Source organism: Spinacia oleracea, chromosome 3, assembly GCF_020520425.1.
Source record: "Spinacia oleracea cultivar Varoflay chromosome 3, BTI_SOV_V1, whole genome shotgun sequence".
In the NCBI taxonomy this organism is placed as follows: Eukaryota; Viridiplantae; Streptophyta; class Magnoliopsida; order Caryophyllales; family Amaranthaceae; genus Spinacia; species Spinacia oleracea.
The window spans coordinates 16,646,344-16,660,252 of record NC_079489.1 but is presented as its reverse complement, the minus strand read 5'-3'; the positions used below and the strand labels follow the sequence as shown (position 1 = coordinate 16,660,252).

Genomic DNA, 13,909 nt, shown 5'->3' with positions numbered 1-13,909 from the left:
TACTTAACGAGATTCAAAATTTGTTCAAGCTCGATCGGTTCTCTTACTAAATAAATGAACATGAATGAGTTTTTTCCGAGTCCAAGTCCAAGCCTGAATAGGTTATTGAGAGTTTTGACTCATATATACTTCTATTTAAATCACATGACTTAAAAAAAACATAGAACTGATAGTGGTACCAAACAATTAGAATATATTACATGCATCCAGTGCACGGTGCACGCTCTCACATTTTTCCTCACATGTAAGGAGAAAATGGGATAAGAACCATCAATGTGCATAAAATTATCCTTTTATGCACGGTGTATTCTGATGTATCTAAGAATTTTCACCAAACGGTTTTAAGATTGACAAATTTGCTAAAAATGACCTTTTATAACCCAATATTTGCGAGAAAGGACCTTTGCGAAATCACACATTAATGTATTTTTTTTTTTTGCAAAAGACAACCAAAGGACAGTTTCCGACATTGACTGAGCTTTTACGGCCATTGACTTACACGTGAGCAGCACGTGGGGATTTATTTTATTATAAAATGACCTTTTATAACCCAATTTTTGCGAGAAAGAACCTTATACAATTTTTTTTGTGAAATTATACCTTAATGTAAACTTTTTTGCGAAAAACAACTAAAGGTAAGTTTCCGGCATTGACTGAGCTTTTTTGGCCATTGACTTGTACGTGAGCAGCACATGTGGCTTTATTTTGCTAAGCACACAGTGATGCATAATGAAAATGAAATATTGCGGAAATAAGAGTGAATTAATATCTACCCAATCTCCAGATAATTAGGGGTTGATTTCACCAATTCTTAAATCAAACACTATTCTGATTGATCAAGCAACAAATAAAATTTCTCAGACGTTTTGACAATTAGGAAAAATCTAATTTATTTTCGCCCACTTTTAGCTCGGATGCGTTCTCTTCTTCTTCGCCTGACATTTTTTGGTTTGAGAGAAAGGGGATTCTTGGGTTCAGAGTTTGAAATGAGGGAAGTTTATGCGATTTGCCTTTCTAGGGAATTCAATCGGCCTTAGAGAGTGAATGAGTCAGTTGATAGTGGTTCTAAAGGTTGGGGTGGTGGTGGGACTGGTTTAGGATCGAGCACCATGGTTGATGCCACCATTTTTAAAGACTTTTTATTGGATTTGGGAGGAGAGAGAATTTGGAACTGCGAGTGTTTGGAGTACCGTCCAAGAAATTGGGTGTGGTTAGCAAAATAAAGCCACACGTGCTGCTCATGTGCAAGTCAATGGATGGAAAAACTCAATCAATGCCGAAAACTTGCCTTTGGTTGTCTTTCGCATAAAAATTTACATTAATTTGTGATTTCGCAAAAAATAGGATATAAGGTCCTTGCTCGCAAAATTTGGTTATAAAAGATTTTTTTATAACCAAACAAAGCCACACGTGCTGCTTATGTGCATGTCAATGACCGGAAAAACTCGATCATTGCCGAAAAAACTCGATCAATGCCGAAAATTTGCCTTTAATTGTCTTTTGCAAAAAATAATTACATTAAGATGTGATTTTACAAATTTGCTTTAACTCATTCTCTTAAAAAAAAAGAGAAAAGATTTTACTCTTTTCTTAATGACATCGCTTCCTTCGTACTTCCGAATACCCGTAATTCGCAAGGTGGTCGGACCGCCGGAGCAACTGCAAGCCTGATCAATCAACCATGGAGAGCGCGCAAATGGAAGAAGCATTGAATGTCTTAACTTTCGCCCTTTCTCAAATCAAATGGCGCCTTAAACCTTCTTCAAAACTCCGTCTTGAAATTGGTTTGTTTCCCCTCTTTAATTACAACCTAGCATATAATCCCATTCAAAGTTCAATTTCATTTCTAGGTTTCTTTTCTTTGCAACTTTTGTTCAATTGATTGCACACCCACTTCGGGTTTAATAATCTCATTTCATTGATTTTATGTATTGATGAATTTATTTATGATAATCTGATATTTGAGCTGGGTTAATTATCTTTTGGGGGGAAAGTTATGATTTTATGTGTATTGGTTAGTTGAATTTGGGCAGTAAACATATTGGTTGAAATTATGTAACAAAGTTTATTAAATTAGAGAAAAAAGAAATGGAGAATATTAGTGACATAATGAATTTGCTGTTGTAGATGTTTTGGCATTGTGCTCAGGGATGAGACCTCTTGTGATGGTAGACTATGGTGGAAAGATGCCTGAGCTCCAACAGCACTTATGTTCTCTTCTTGATCTTATTCACAAGGTTTTTGCTACTTTTTTTCTCGAGAGTTTTGAACACCTTTGATTGAGAGCATTTGATGTAACACGAACCTTCATTTCACCTCAAGTATCTATGTCGGATCCTTAATATTTCGTAATATAGCTGAATCCGACACTTGAACATGTACCCTTCTCTGATTCTAGTAGCCAACTCTAAAAGATACAGATAACATTAGAACTAGGAAATTACACAAAAAGGTAATGAAAAACTGGAACTGGAGTTATCAGTTGACCTATTCTTCCCGATTGGGTAAATGAAAAAAGTGCTATAAAGAGCGAAAATTTTGAATTTGACTATTTAGTCTATGATTTGTTCGTAGTTGTTGCTAGATTAAGTCTCAAGTACCCATACATTTTTGTGCAGGTTTTTAGTGTATGCTAGATTTAGCCTGAATAATCTATGCATTTCATATGATAGAAAAGAATACTCAAAATGCACAAGATTTATGGTCAATTATTTTGAAGAGGGAGTAGTTTTCTTATAAAAAATCATCCATCCCTAATATTGAAAAAAATGTAATAATACAGGCGCAAGTTATTGTAGGAGCAAAATCCTTCTTCATGGATCTTAAGGGAGGACTTATACTAGTGGGAAAAAAGTCACTTCGTATTTCTAAAGGTTTTTGAAGGCTTATGCACCAGAAGTCCAGAAGTCAAGGAGTCATAGCCCCTTTGACCCTATCATCATATTCTTACAGCATGCAATGTGACTTTCTTGCAAATTGTAAACCTATTTCACACAAGTTCTGAAAAGATTTAGTGATTTCTAATATTGCCATCAACAGTAACTGTATATTTATGCCCTCTTTCAGGAGTCTACTATTTTCCAGCAGTTAAGAGTAATGGTTATTGAAGATATGATCTACCTGTTAAATGTCAGGGAGTTTGCTGAATACGTTATTTGGAGTTTGAGCTCGGATGCTAAACAGTATTTTGTTGACCTTGAACAGGATCCTCCAAAGGTAGCTGAAATAAAACAGCGATTTTTTAAAACTGTTTGCATGTTACTAATGGGTTTCCTCCTCCTCTCTCTGACTTCCTTACTTTACGTATTTCAGATGATATCAACAGATTCTGGGAGCTCAGCCATCAAGGAGTTGGTGTCAGTTCAAAATCTGTTCTTGTTGGTTTTTACTTCTGATGGTGTTAATAGGGATGCTTTGCCAGGAGGCCCAGGACAAAGTGAAGACTACCAGAAATATGCTAAAGCTTCTTCTAAGCTTTGCCAGGGCTCGGAAGCTCTTGATTTCAGTAGCTGCATGCAAGACAATCAGATTACAATACCGACCTTAAATGGGTAACTCCTGACCTCATTTAAATTTTACTAGTTACTATGAAGTGATCACGTGTCAAACACTTGCAATAGTAGAATATGTGGATCAAGAAGTATGTTATCCTCAGTGCATTCTTTATCGGTCATTATCCGGTAAGGACTAGTACTAAATTAACGGTTCTTTCAGTAGATGCTTGTAGTGAGGGTGAGTGGATGACTTATGCAAGACTTGTTCAGATGCTATCCTGTTAACCAGATTTGATTTATGGAAAGTTCTTGTGTTCCTTCCCTCAAAAAATAAAAATGTTCTTATGCTCCTGATGGATCAAATATACAACAGTTTAGATTCTTTTGAAAGGTCTGAAGATTATTGTTTGTATGTCATTAACAAGGTTTGTTTCAATTTCATGGACTCTATTTCATCAATGACAATATAAACTTGTTTTATCGTAAGAATTCGAGTCTTAAATAAATGAAAGAACAACTCCTATTCTTGTTTTATCCTTTTCCTATTCTTGTTTCCCCGAAGTTTCTTTGCTCTAAAATCTGGTTGTGGAAATATGAGGATGAGATCACTTGAAGATATGGATAATACGTCCCCCTTTCTCTACTCAAAATATATGTGACCTCTGCATTTTAACATTGTTTCTCGAAGTAATGTTCATATGTCAGACGTACTATGTGAAAAAAGATAATGAATGGTGGTGACTAGAATCTGTGCACGCCAGAATCACTCTTTGCTTGAATCAATCCTTGATATTAACTTAAGAAGATAAGCACCGTTTGTAAATGTAACTATATATTGTACACAGATGGCTCCTTGGTTATCCAGTGGTGTACCTGTTTGGCAAGGACCATATATCAGATGCTATCTATAATCTCTCAACCAAGCCTCTTCGCCTTTACAAAGTTCTAGTTCACAGGTCTGCTGCCTTTAAACCTTTAATATGTTCCTGATGCTTCTGTTTTCTATTTTCTGTTTTGCTGTATACTTTTTCCATGTGTAGCTGAAATTGGGAGTTAACTGACATGGAGGAATCGCGAGACTGTTAACAATCAGTCTTTATTATTTAGGCATCCATTATATTCTTTTTCAGAATAGGAACTTACATAAGCAAGAAAGAAGGAACTGTGTGGCTTACATTGAGCTAAAATAGAGTATGTAGAGTTTTAGACTATATGCAAAACCTTTGAGAAAGAGATGTAATCATGCAACTGAATTAGAAACTGGTAGAATGATATTTTTAACAGCAAGTTATGTTCTTGTTGAATACACGTATGACAAATAGTGAACTTGGGTATTCAAAGATCTAGCTTACTGATATAATATAACATGAACTAAATAATGTAGGATGAGGGCTGAATCTCATAGTTTTGCTTTGAGCTCTAGATATGCGGCATATGCCTTGTCTACCCCAATACAAGAGGAAATCCATCCTTGAAACCAACTGTGGGTACTAGTGGCACTGAATCGGTTCTTATGCTCTGAGAGTTTACAAAAGACGATGAGCTGTTGAAAATTAAAAAATGTGGATTTTGAGCAGAAAACTATTAAGAATAAATGTCTCACTAAGCAGTTTTCATATCATGGCGACAATAGCATGCAAAATTCATGATCCAGTGAGATTTCATTAACATTCCCCATCTGATACAACAATAACAACAAAGCCTTAGTCCCAAAATGTTTTGGGGTCGGCTAACATAAATCGTCGTAGGAGATTGTCATTGTCACCAATCCAACCAGAAGAGAGCGCAAAATTAAAAGAATAAACAAGGAAGAGGGAGAAAGTGGAATTAATGAAAGTAAGATAAGAGGAAAAAATAAATAAATATATATTACAGCAAAATATTATAAGGGATAATAAAAATAAGTAAAGTTTAAAATAAATAAGTAAAATAAGTACATTTCAAAACAACATGTAAAACAAAATATATATATATATATATATATATATATATATATATATATATATATATATATATATATATATATATATATATATATATATATATATAGGGGAGGGATCCGGTGAGAACACCTCCTTATGTAAGAACACTTCTTATGGTGAGAACACTTTTACACTCTCTATGTTCTATATTTGTTTAACAATGTTCTAAATTTTCAAACTCATGTTCTAAATTTATTCAACCATGTTCTAAACTTATTTAACCATATTCTAAATTGGTTCAGCCATGTTCTAAATTTATTCAAGCATGTTTTAATTGTATTCAACCATGTTCTAAATTTTTAACCTCATGTTCTAGATTAATTCAAGCATGTTCTAAAATTATTCAACCATGTTTTAAATTTTTAACCTCATGTTCTAGATTAATTCAAGCATGTTCTAAAATTATTCAACCATGTTCTAAATTTGTAAGCTCATGTTCTAAATTTATTCAAGCATGTTCTAAATTTATTCAAGCATGTTCTAAATTTTCAAACTAATGTTCTAAATTTATTCAACCATGTTCTAAACTTATTTAACCATATTCTAAATTGGTTCATCCATGTTCTAAATTTATTCAAGCATGTTTTAATTTTATTCAACCATGTTCTAAATTTTTAACCTCATGTTCTAGATTAATTCAAGCATGTTCTAAAATTATTCAACCATGTTCTAAATTTTGTAAGCTCATGTTCTAAATTTATTCAAGCACGTTCTAAATTTATTCAAGCATGTTCTAAATTTATTCAACGATGTTCTAAATTTGTTCAACCAAGTTCTAAATTTATTCAACCACGTTCTAAATTTATTCAAGCATGTTCTAAATTTATTCAAGCATGTTCTAAATTTATTCAACGATGTTCTAAATTTATTCAAGCATGTTCTAAATTTATTCAACCACGTTCTAAATTTATTCAAGCTTGTTCTAAATCCATTCAAACATGTTCTAAATTTATTCAAGCAAGTTTTAAATTTATTCAAACTTTCAGCATGTTCTAACTTTATTCATTGTATTTCAAAATTTATTCAAGCATGTTCTAAACTTATTCAAGCATGTTTTAAATCCATTCAAGCATGTTCTAAATTTAGAACATGAGAACCTAGTCAACACATAAACATATATACATGTTCTAAAAATTTAAGCTCGTGTTCTAAATTAATTCAAGCATGTTCTAAAATTATTAAACATGTTATAAATTAATTCAAGCATGTTTTAAGTTAATTCATGTTCTAAATCAATTCAAGCATGGGATACATATTCAAGCTTTCTAAATTTATCCAATCATAACTTTATTCAACCGTGTTTCAAAATTTATTCAAGCGTGTTCTAAATTTATTCATGCATGTTCTAATTTTGTTAAAGCATGTTCTAAATGTCTAGAACACCTGCGAAAATCCGGTTTGATTTTGTTAAAAATTTCACGATTTTGTTCGTTTTTTGGTCCGATTATAAGTTTGTTGCCTTCGTTCAAAATTTGGTTCGAAAAACAACACTATCAAAATCAACCAATAACTTTAAAATCTGACCTCTTGAGGCAGATTCTGGTTAGAATGCTTTTTCAAGCAGAATTTGAGCATCAACAAACATAATCTGACTCTAAAACTCCAATTCTTTAGCCAACTCTATCCTCTACTTCTCCAATTCCATTCCTGTTTAATTTCCAGCTCATAAACCTCTCCAAACTTCAGTACAGCTCTCCAAACTCCCTCACAGTCGTCTCTCTGTCTCTCTCCTCAACATCTACCTCCATCTTCACCGCCACTCCACCCTCATTCGACTGAGTCGCCGTATAAATTTAGAACATCAATCTGATTTGAGGAATTGGAATTGGAATGTAGAACATGAATCCGGATAAATATTGAAATTTAGAACATGAATCCGGATAAATTTCGGATAAATTTAAAACATGAATTCGGATAAATTGAGGAATTGGAGGAGGAAGGAGGAGACGTCAACGTCGCCGGTGAGGTATGAGCGGCGCCGACTTGCTACGACCGGCGAGATTGGAACTCCTGAAAATCGATTTTAATTTTGGAATTGAGAAATCGATTCAAATCGATTTTAATTTTTAATTTTTGAAATCGATTTTAATTTCTAATTTTTGAAATAGATTTTAATTTCTAATTATTTGAATCAGGTTAACCAAACAGATCGAGAAGAGAGCGGATTAAACTCGATTTCGATTTCGAAGGATCGAATGAGAATTGCTGAACTGAAAATTGTGTTTACCTGATTCGCGAACCACAACCACCGGCGAGAGGGAGCAGCGGCGGCGGCAGCGAGAGGCGTGGCTGAAAGTTGGTGGTGTTCGAAAAAGAGAGAGAGAGGAATTGAAGAGAGATGATGAGCACCAGAAATGATGAAATAACGACCTGCGAGCGACGATTATCGAGAGGCAACGGTCGGAGGTAGAGCTGCAATGGCCGAATGCGGTGGTGGCTACGACCGGAAATCGCCGGATGGTGGTGGTGTTCGAAAACGGAAGAGAGAGAGGAATTGAAGAGAGAGAAAGAGCACCGAAAATATGAAAAAAAAGGGGAAATAATAATCAAATTGGGTATTTGTTTATAAAAATTACGATAATGCCATTATAGAAAGTGTTCTCGCCGTAAGGAAGTGTTCTCACCGTAAGTAAGTGTTCTCACGAGAGCCTTCCTCTCTCTCTATATATACATATATATATATATAAAAGAAAAGAATAAAGAAAAAAGGGAGTAAGAACAGTCAAAATGGAAGTTGTATAAGTCAAATGAAGTCATCAATGTATATTCTCCCCCTCAACTTTGTCCTATCCAACGCCATATTTTCCTCAATCCCAAGAAGGCTCATATAGTGCTAATCACATTCCTCCAAGTTTTCTTAGGTCTTCCCCTACCCCTTGCAATTCAATCACATTGCCACCCTTCTAGTTTCCTAACCGGGGCATCACTTGATCTTCTGTTTACATGCCCAAACCATCTTAAACGATTTTCCGTCATCTTAAACTCAATCGGTGCAACCCCTACTTTCTTCCTAATAATCTCATTCCTCAAACGATCATTTCTTGTATGCCCACACATCCAACGTAACATGCGCATCTCCGCAACATTCATCTTATGCATGTGAAATGTTTCACTGCCCAACATTCTGTGCCGTATAACAACGTCGGTCGAATTGCCTTGCGGTAAAAAATTTCCTTCAATCTTTGGGGCATGCCTGGATCACTTAGGAACCTCGTGACACTTTTCCACTTCAACCAACCTACTTTGATTCAATGAGCTACATCGCCATCCGATTCTCCATCCTTTTGGATAGTAGATCCTAAATAACGGAACATTTAAGAGTCTTGGACAATTTTTCCGTCTAAGGTAATTGCTCCTGTCTCTGTGTCTTGGACTCCACTAAACTTACTCTCCATATAATTCGTCTTGTTTCTACTCAGCCTAAAACCCCGAGATTCCAAAGTTTGTCTCCATAACTCCAACTTACTTTCCACTCCTTTTGTTTCATCAATCAACACAATATCATCTGCAAACATCATGTACCAAGGTATACCATCTTGAATTAACCTCGTCAATTCGTCCATGACTATAGCAAAAAGAAACCGGCTAAGTGCGGAACCTTGATACACTCCAATCGTAATGAGGAATTCTTCGGTGTTACCAACACTAGTTCTCACACTCGTGCTAACTCCCTCGCACATGTCCTTGATGATATCAATATACTTCCTCGAAATTCCTTTCCTACTTAATGCCCACCAAAGAATTTCCCTCGGTACTTTATCATACGCCTTCTCCAAATCAATGAAAACCATATGTCAACCTTTCTTTTTATCCCGATAATTCTCCATTAGTTGCCTTATAAGATGAATGACCTCCATAGTCGATCTCCCAGGCATAAATCCAAACTGGTTTTCCAAAATCTTCACAGTTTTCCTTAATCTTTGCTCAATAATCCGCCCTCAAAGTTTCATAGTATGACTCATTAGTTTGATTCCTCGATAGTTGGCACAATCTGGACATCACCCTTATTCTTGTACAAGGGGATGATAGTACTTTTCCTCCACTCTAATGGCATCCTATTACTTCCCCAAATCTTGTTGAAAAGAGTTGTTAACCATACAACCCCTCTCTCTCCCAAGCATCTCCAAACTTCGATAGGTATGTCGTCGGGGCCACTGCCCTCTTGCGTCCCATCTTTTTTAATGACATTTCGACTTCTCTCTTTTGAATTTTTCGCATAAAGTCTAGGTTAACCATATCCCGAGGGATATTCGTATCTCCAATATCGTGCCTTTGATCCCCGTTAAACAAGTTATCAAAGTAGAACCTCCATCTATCCTTGATTCCTTACCTCCCACCAAAACTTGTTGATCAACATTTTTCACATTTAATCTTCCCGATGTCTCGCGGCTTTCTATCTCTCATTCGAGCAAGTCCATAGATGTCCTTTCCCCTTCTTTTGTATCCAATATTGCTTAAATATCCTGATTCACCTTTGCTCTAGCCTCTCTTACGACCTTCTTTGCTTCCCTTTAGCCTCCTTGTACTTCTCGTAACTCTCATCACTTCTACATTTTCCCAAATCTTTATAGCATTCTCGTTTTCTCTTTATAGCTTGTTGCACAACTTCGTTCCACCTAGATGTGTCCTTACTTGGTGGGATGATTCCTTTAGATTGCCCTAGGACCTCTTTCGCCACTCCCTTTATGGTGTGCTCCATTTTTGTCCATAATGAGTCTATATCCAAATCCATATCTCCGATCCGAATACCTTCACTTGCCAACTTTTCCACGAATTTTAGTTGTTGCTTCCCTTGAAGTTTCCACCACTTGATCCTAGGCTTCACTAGTGGTCTTCTCCTCCTTATATAACTTCGACCTTGAAAATCAAGTACCACAAGTCTATGTTGGGTTGATGTACTCTCACCCGGAATCACCTTACCATTGGTGTAGCACTGTCTCAAAGCAATCCTTACTAAAGAGAAGTCGATCTGACTCGTATTACCTCCACTCCTATAGGTTACTAGGTGAGAGTGTCTTTTCTCAAACCAAGTGTTCATTATACCCAAGTCATACGCCAATGCAAAATCCAAAATAGCATTTCCCGCTTCATTCCGATCCCCATACCCAAAACCACCATGAATGCTTTCAAATCCATTGCGACTCGAGCCTACATGTCCGTTGAGATCCCCACCAATGATCAGTTTCTCACTTCTAGGGACGCGTTGCACCACTTCTTCCAAATCCTCCCAAATTCTTGTCTAGTTGTAGCATCTAGTCCTGCTTGTGGTGCATAGGCACTCACAATAGTTACAACTTCATCCCCTATCACAAGCTTAATACTCATAATTCGATCACTCTTTCGAGAAACGTCCACTACATCATCAGTATATTCTCGGTCAATAAGGATACGTACCCCATTCTTACCCCTATTTTTTCCCGAATACCAAAGCTTATAACCCCATGGAGCTATTTCTCTTGCCTTGTTTCCAACCCACTTGGCCTCCTGCAAACATAATATGTTAATTCTCCTCCTTCTCATAAACCTCTACTAATTCGACTGATCTCTCTGTCAAAGAGCCAATGTTCCAAGTCCCAAAACACATCCTACTATCCTTACCCTTACCCCTACCCTTACCATGAAACCTTGGATAGTTAACACCACCCTCGGGTGGCGCGCCGCTTCCGGGTGACGACCTAGCAACCCTTGTATATTTTCCACTACATTCAGGCCTAGGAAGTGTAGCACACCCTTGCATATTTGACACCACCCCCGGGTGTAGAGTGGCGCGCCGCTTCTGGGAGACAACCTAGCAACCCTCACATATTTTTCACTACACCCGGGCTTAAGAGGTCTAGCGCGTCGCTGAGAAGGGGACTCCCCCATGATATTCCATTGTCGATTCATGTCATGATATGGGACTTAGTTTTACCGCTTGCCGCCACCAACCTACCGCAACCTTCCTCCTTTATCCGGGCTTGAGACCGGCAGTGAATGCCACATACGCATCTAATGCCACCAACATTCCCCAACTGATGACTAAGAAAATTCCAACCTTTTTGCCTTTTGATTTTCTGTTCCCACTATTATGTCTTTTATCCTGCAGTTTATGCCTTGATTTTCTTAATCCTGTGTCATCTTTTTCAGCTGCTTTTCAAACAGAGCATTTCCAAATTCCAATAGAGTGTGAAATTGTTTTTACTTGATATCTTAAACTTTCATTTGCTCTTCCTTCTGAACATGTGAAGATAGGAAATAAAAAACCAGGGAGGGAAACAGTGCTTCCTTGATTTTTAGAAGTTTCACTTCCTTGTTTTTTTTCGAACGAATAGAAGCTGTATACTACCTTGTTGTACTTCTGTCACAAAATATATGTGATTATCATCAGTAACACCTTGAAGAATAAAACCATTTAAGGTACACACTGTACATAGCATTGTGCTGAAATAAATGTGTCTATTTTCTTTGACACATTTGCTTATTGTATAATGCTGTTTCTGGTGGTAGACCTGAAGCATATTGAGAAATTTTAACTGTTGCAACTCTGCAGAAATGCCCCGTGTAGCAATGCATCACCATTGGAGGAGCTAATGAGGTAATCTCATATTTCTTATTTTCTGTTTCACACCTGTCTAGCCATGAAAGTACACTTACATTCTTGCACCAATCTTCCTAGTGCCTAACACTTCTTACAATAAACCAAGTCTAAACCAGCAGTGGCAGTTTTGTGGTATGTGCATAGACATATTGGCAAGTTCAAAACTTTGTATGTATTTGTGGTCATACGTGGAGCTTTTTGTTGTTGTTTTAGCTTTACTGATTCATACTTGGAATTATATGCATAAAAGTCAGAGTTGCTTCTAACAGCTTGTATTGCAAATTTGCAACTGGTTGACATTTTGATGTTGTTGAAGTTCTCTTGTAGTGGAAGAGTTTTCCCTTTTCCACATAGAATTAAACACGAAACCAACTGCAATCTTGATATGTTATTGCTGTCTAGTGTCTAGTACCACGAACCTGCTTTTTACATCTGTGCATCACAAATTCTTGGAATCTTATGCTTACATGAAGATGGTTACAGTTTTTCAGTACCCTACGACTTGAGTATGGAAGGTCGCAATGAACCGTGGGCAGAAGCATTTTGGCTTCAGGTAGAAGCAAAAAGAGAAAAATGTAAACAAATGTGGAGGTCCTTAAAAATGGAGGTCAGTGAATGCTATCCCCAAGCCATAGCATTGTAATAGCCAATGTTTACCTTATCATGATAGTTCAAGTTAAAAGTCACATAGAATCACACATGAAGCCAATTGTAGTTACAATATTTTTTCTGTACTACTACATTTTGGGTTTCACTGTTTCAGTCCATTGACTTGAGTTGAAGTCATGGTTGGTAGTTCGTTATGCTTATCTTAATCCAGTTGCGTGAAGAGCTCTTTTTCGTTATGCATATCTAATACAGTAAATTAGCATAAGCATGTAAGATGCAAAACGGAATATATGTAAGCCAAGTCGTTTATACATCGACAAGGTTAAAGTTATAGACAAAGACTCCACCTTTCGCCTTTTCATCTTTCAACGAGTTTGAAGATTCTCACATCAGCATTCAGCACCACTGAATTATTGAGTCCATATTTGTATGAAACTCTTTTCTTGTTTTTCTTTGGAGTTCAATGTCTGCTCTACCTCACGTTATGATCTTTATACTCCCCTCTGTAGATTCTGCCTACGCCTTGGTAAAAGTTTGTAGGACCTTTTGTACCAGAAGCTCACCTCGCCAAAAAGCAAAATAAAGGTTTTACTTTTAAAATATGGTAGCTTTTGTCCTGTAAACTATCGCGCATATGCCTGAGTCAATTGAAAACTGCGAGTAATTTACACGATTGTTCAAGAAAATCCTGTTTTGAATTTTTGAAATCCAGATATCCATCGCTCCAAAAGTACTGTATTTACCAGGAACCAAATACAGTATTAAAATTCTAATTATTTACTTTTTTTACTAAATTCTCTTTGTTTGGATTTTGGAAATCGCTTTTAAATATATTTGTTTCGTGTATATCATTTTCCTTAGAAATATAAGGAAAACAAAATATCTTGCATGAACAAGGTGTACAATAAATTTATACTCCGTAGTACATTGCGTGTTTTTGTTAATTTTTAACATATTTTGATTGACTTTTACCTAATTTTGTTAATTTATTATATTTTTTTTTAATAAATAAACATTTGAAACGGTTACATAGTCACTTTTATTAGTGATTTTAAAAGGATAGTTTTATTTAAATCGAAAAATTTTATTATTAAAAAAATATATAAATTTTTCATTATATTAAAGTAACTTTTAAACATATAAAAAAAAAGTTACTTATGTTTAACCTCGCTAGATTAGTGCCATTCGGTGTAGAACAAGTTTGGGTTAACCATTGTTCCCGTGAGGTGGCCCCGTATGTTTTTTCG

The 13,909-nt window shown here is 36.1% G+C and overlaps 1 protein-coding gene across 3 annotated transcripts; it reads left to right on the top strand.

The window, feature by feature from the left end:
* The first annotated feature begins 1,568 nt into the window (after positions 1-1,568).
* On the top strand, positions 1,569-13,207 carry LOC110776691 (uncharacterized). Of its 3 annotated transcripts, none has more exons than XM_056839110.1 (8): positions 1,569-1,784; positions 2,128-2,237; positions 3,067-3,216; positions 3,313-3,551; positions 4,340-4,450; positions 12,006-12,050; positions 12,537-12,660; positions 13,172-13,207. In XM_056839110.1, the coding sequence occupies exons 1-8, from the start codon at positions 1,682-1,684 to the stop codon at positions 13,190-13,192; spliced, it is 903 nt and encodes a 300-aa protein (XP_056695088.1). In that variant the 5' UTR covers positions 1,569-1,681; the 3' UTR covers positions 13,193-13,207. The 3 variants fall into 3 exon arrangements, 2 of the variants coding, with proteins under 2 accessions (XP_056695088.1, XP_021836932.2); XR_002530235.2 differs by lacking the exon at positions 13,172-13,207 and adding an exon at positions 7,612-8,105 and having other exon boundaries at positions 1,570-1,784; positions 12,537-12,632; XM_021981240.2 differs by lacking the exon at positions 13,172-13,207 and having other exon boundaries at positions 1,571-1,784; positions 12,537-12,904.
* The last annotated feature ends 702 nt before the right edge of the window (positions 13,208-13,909 follow it).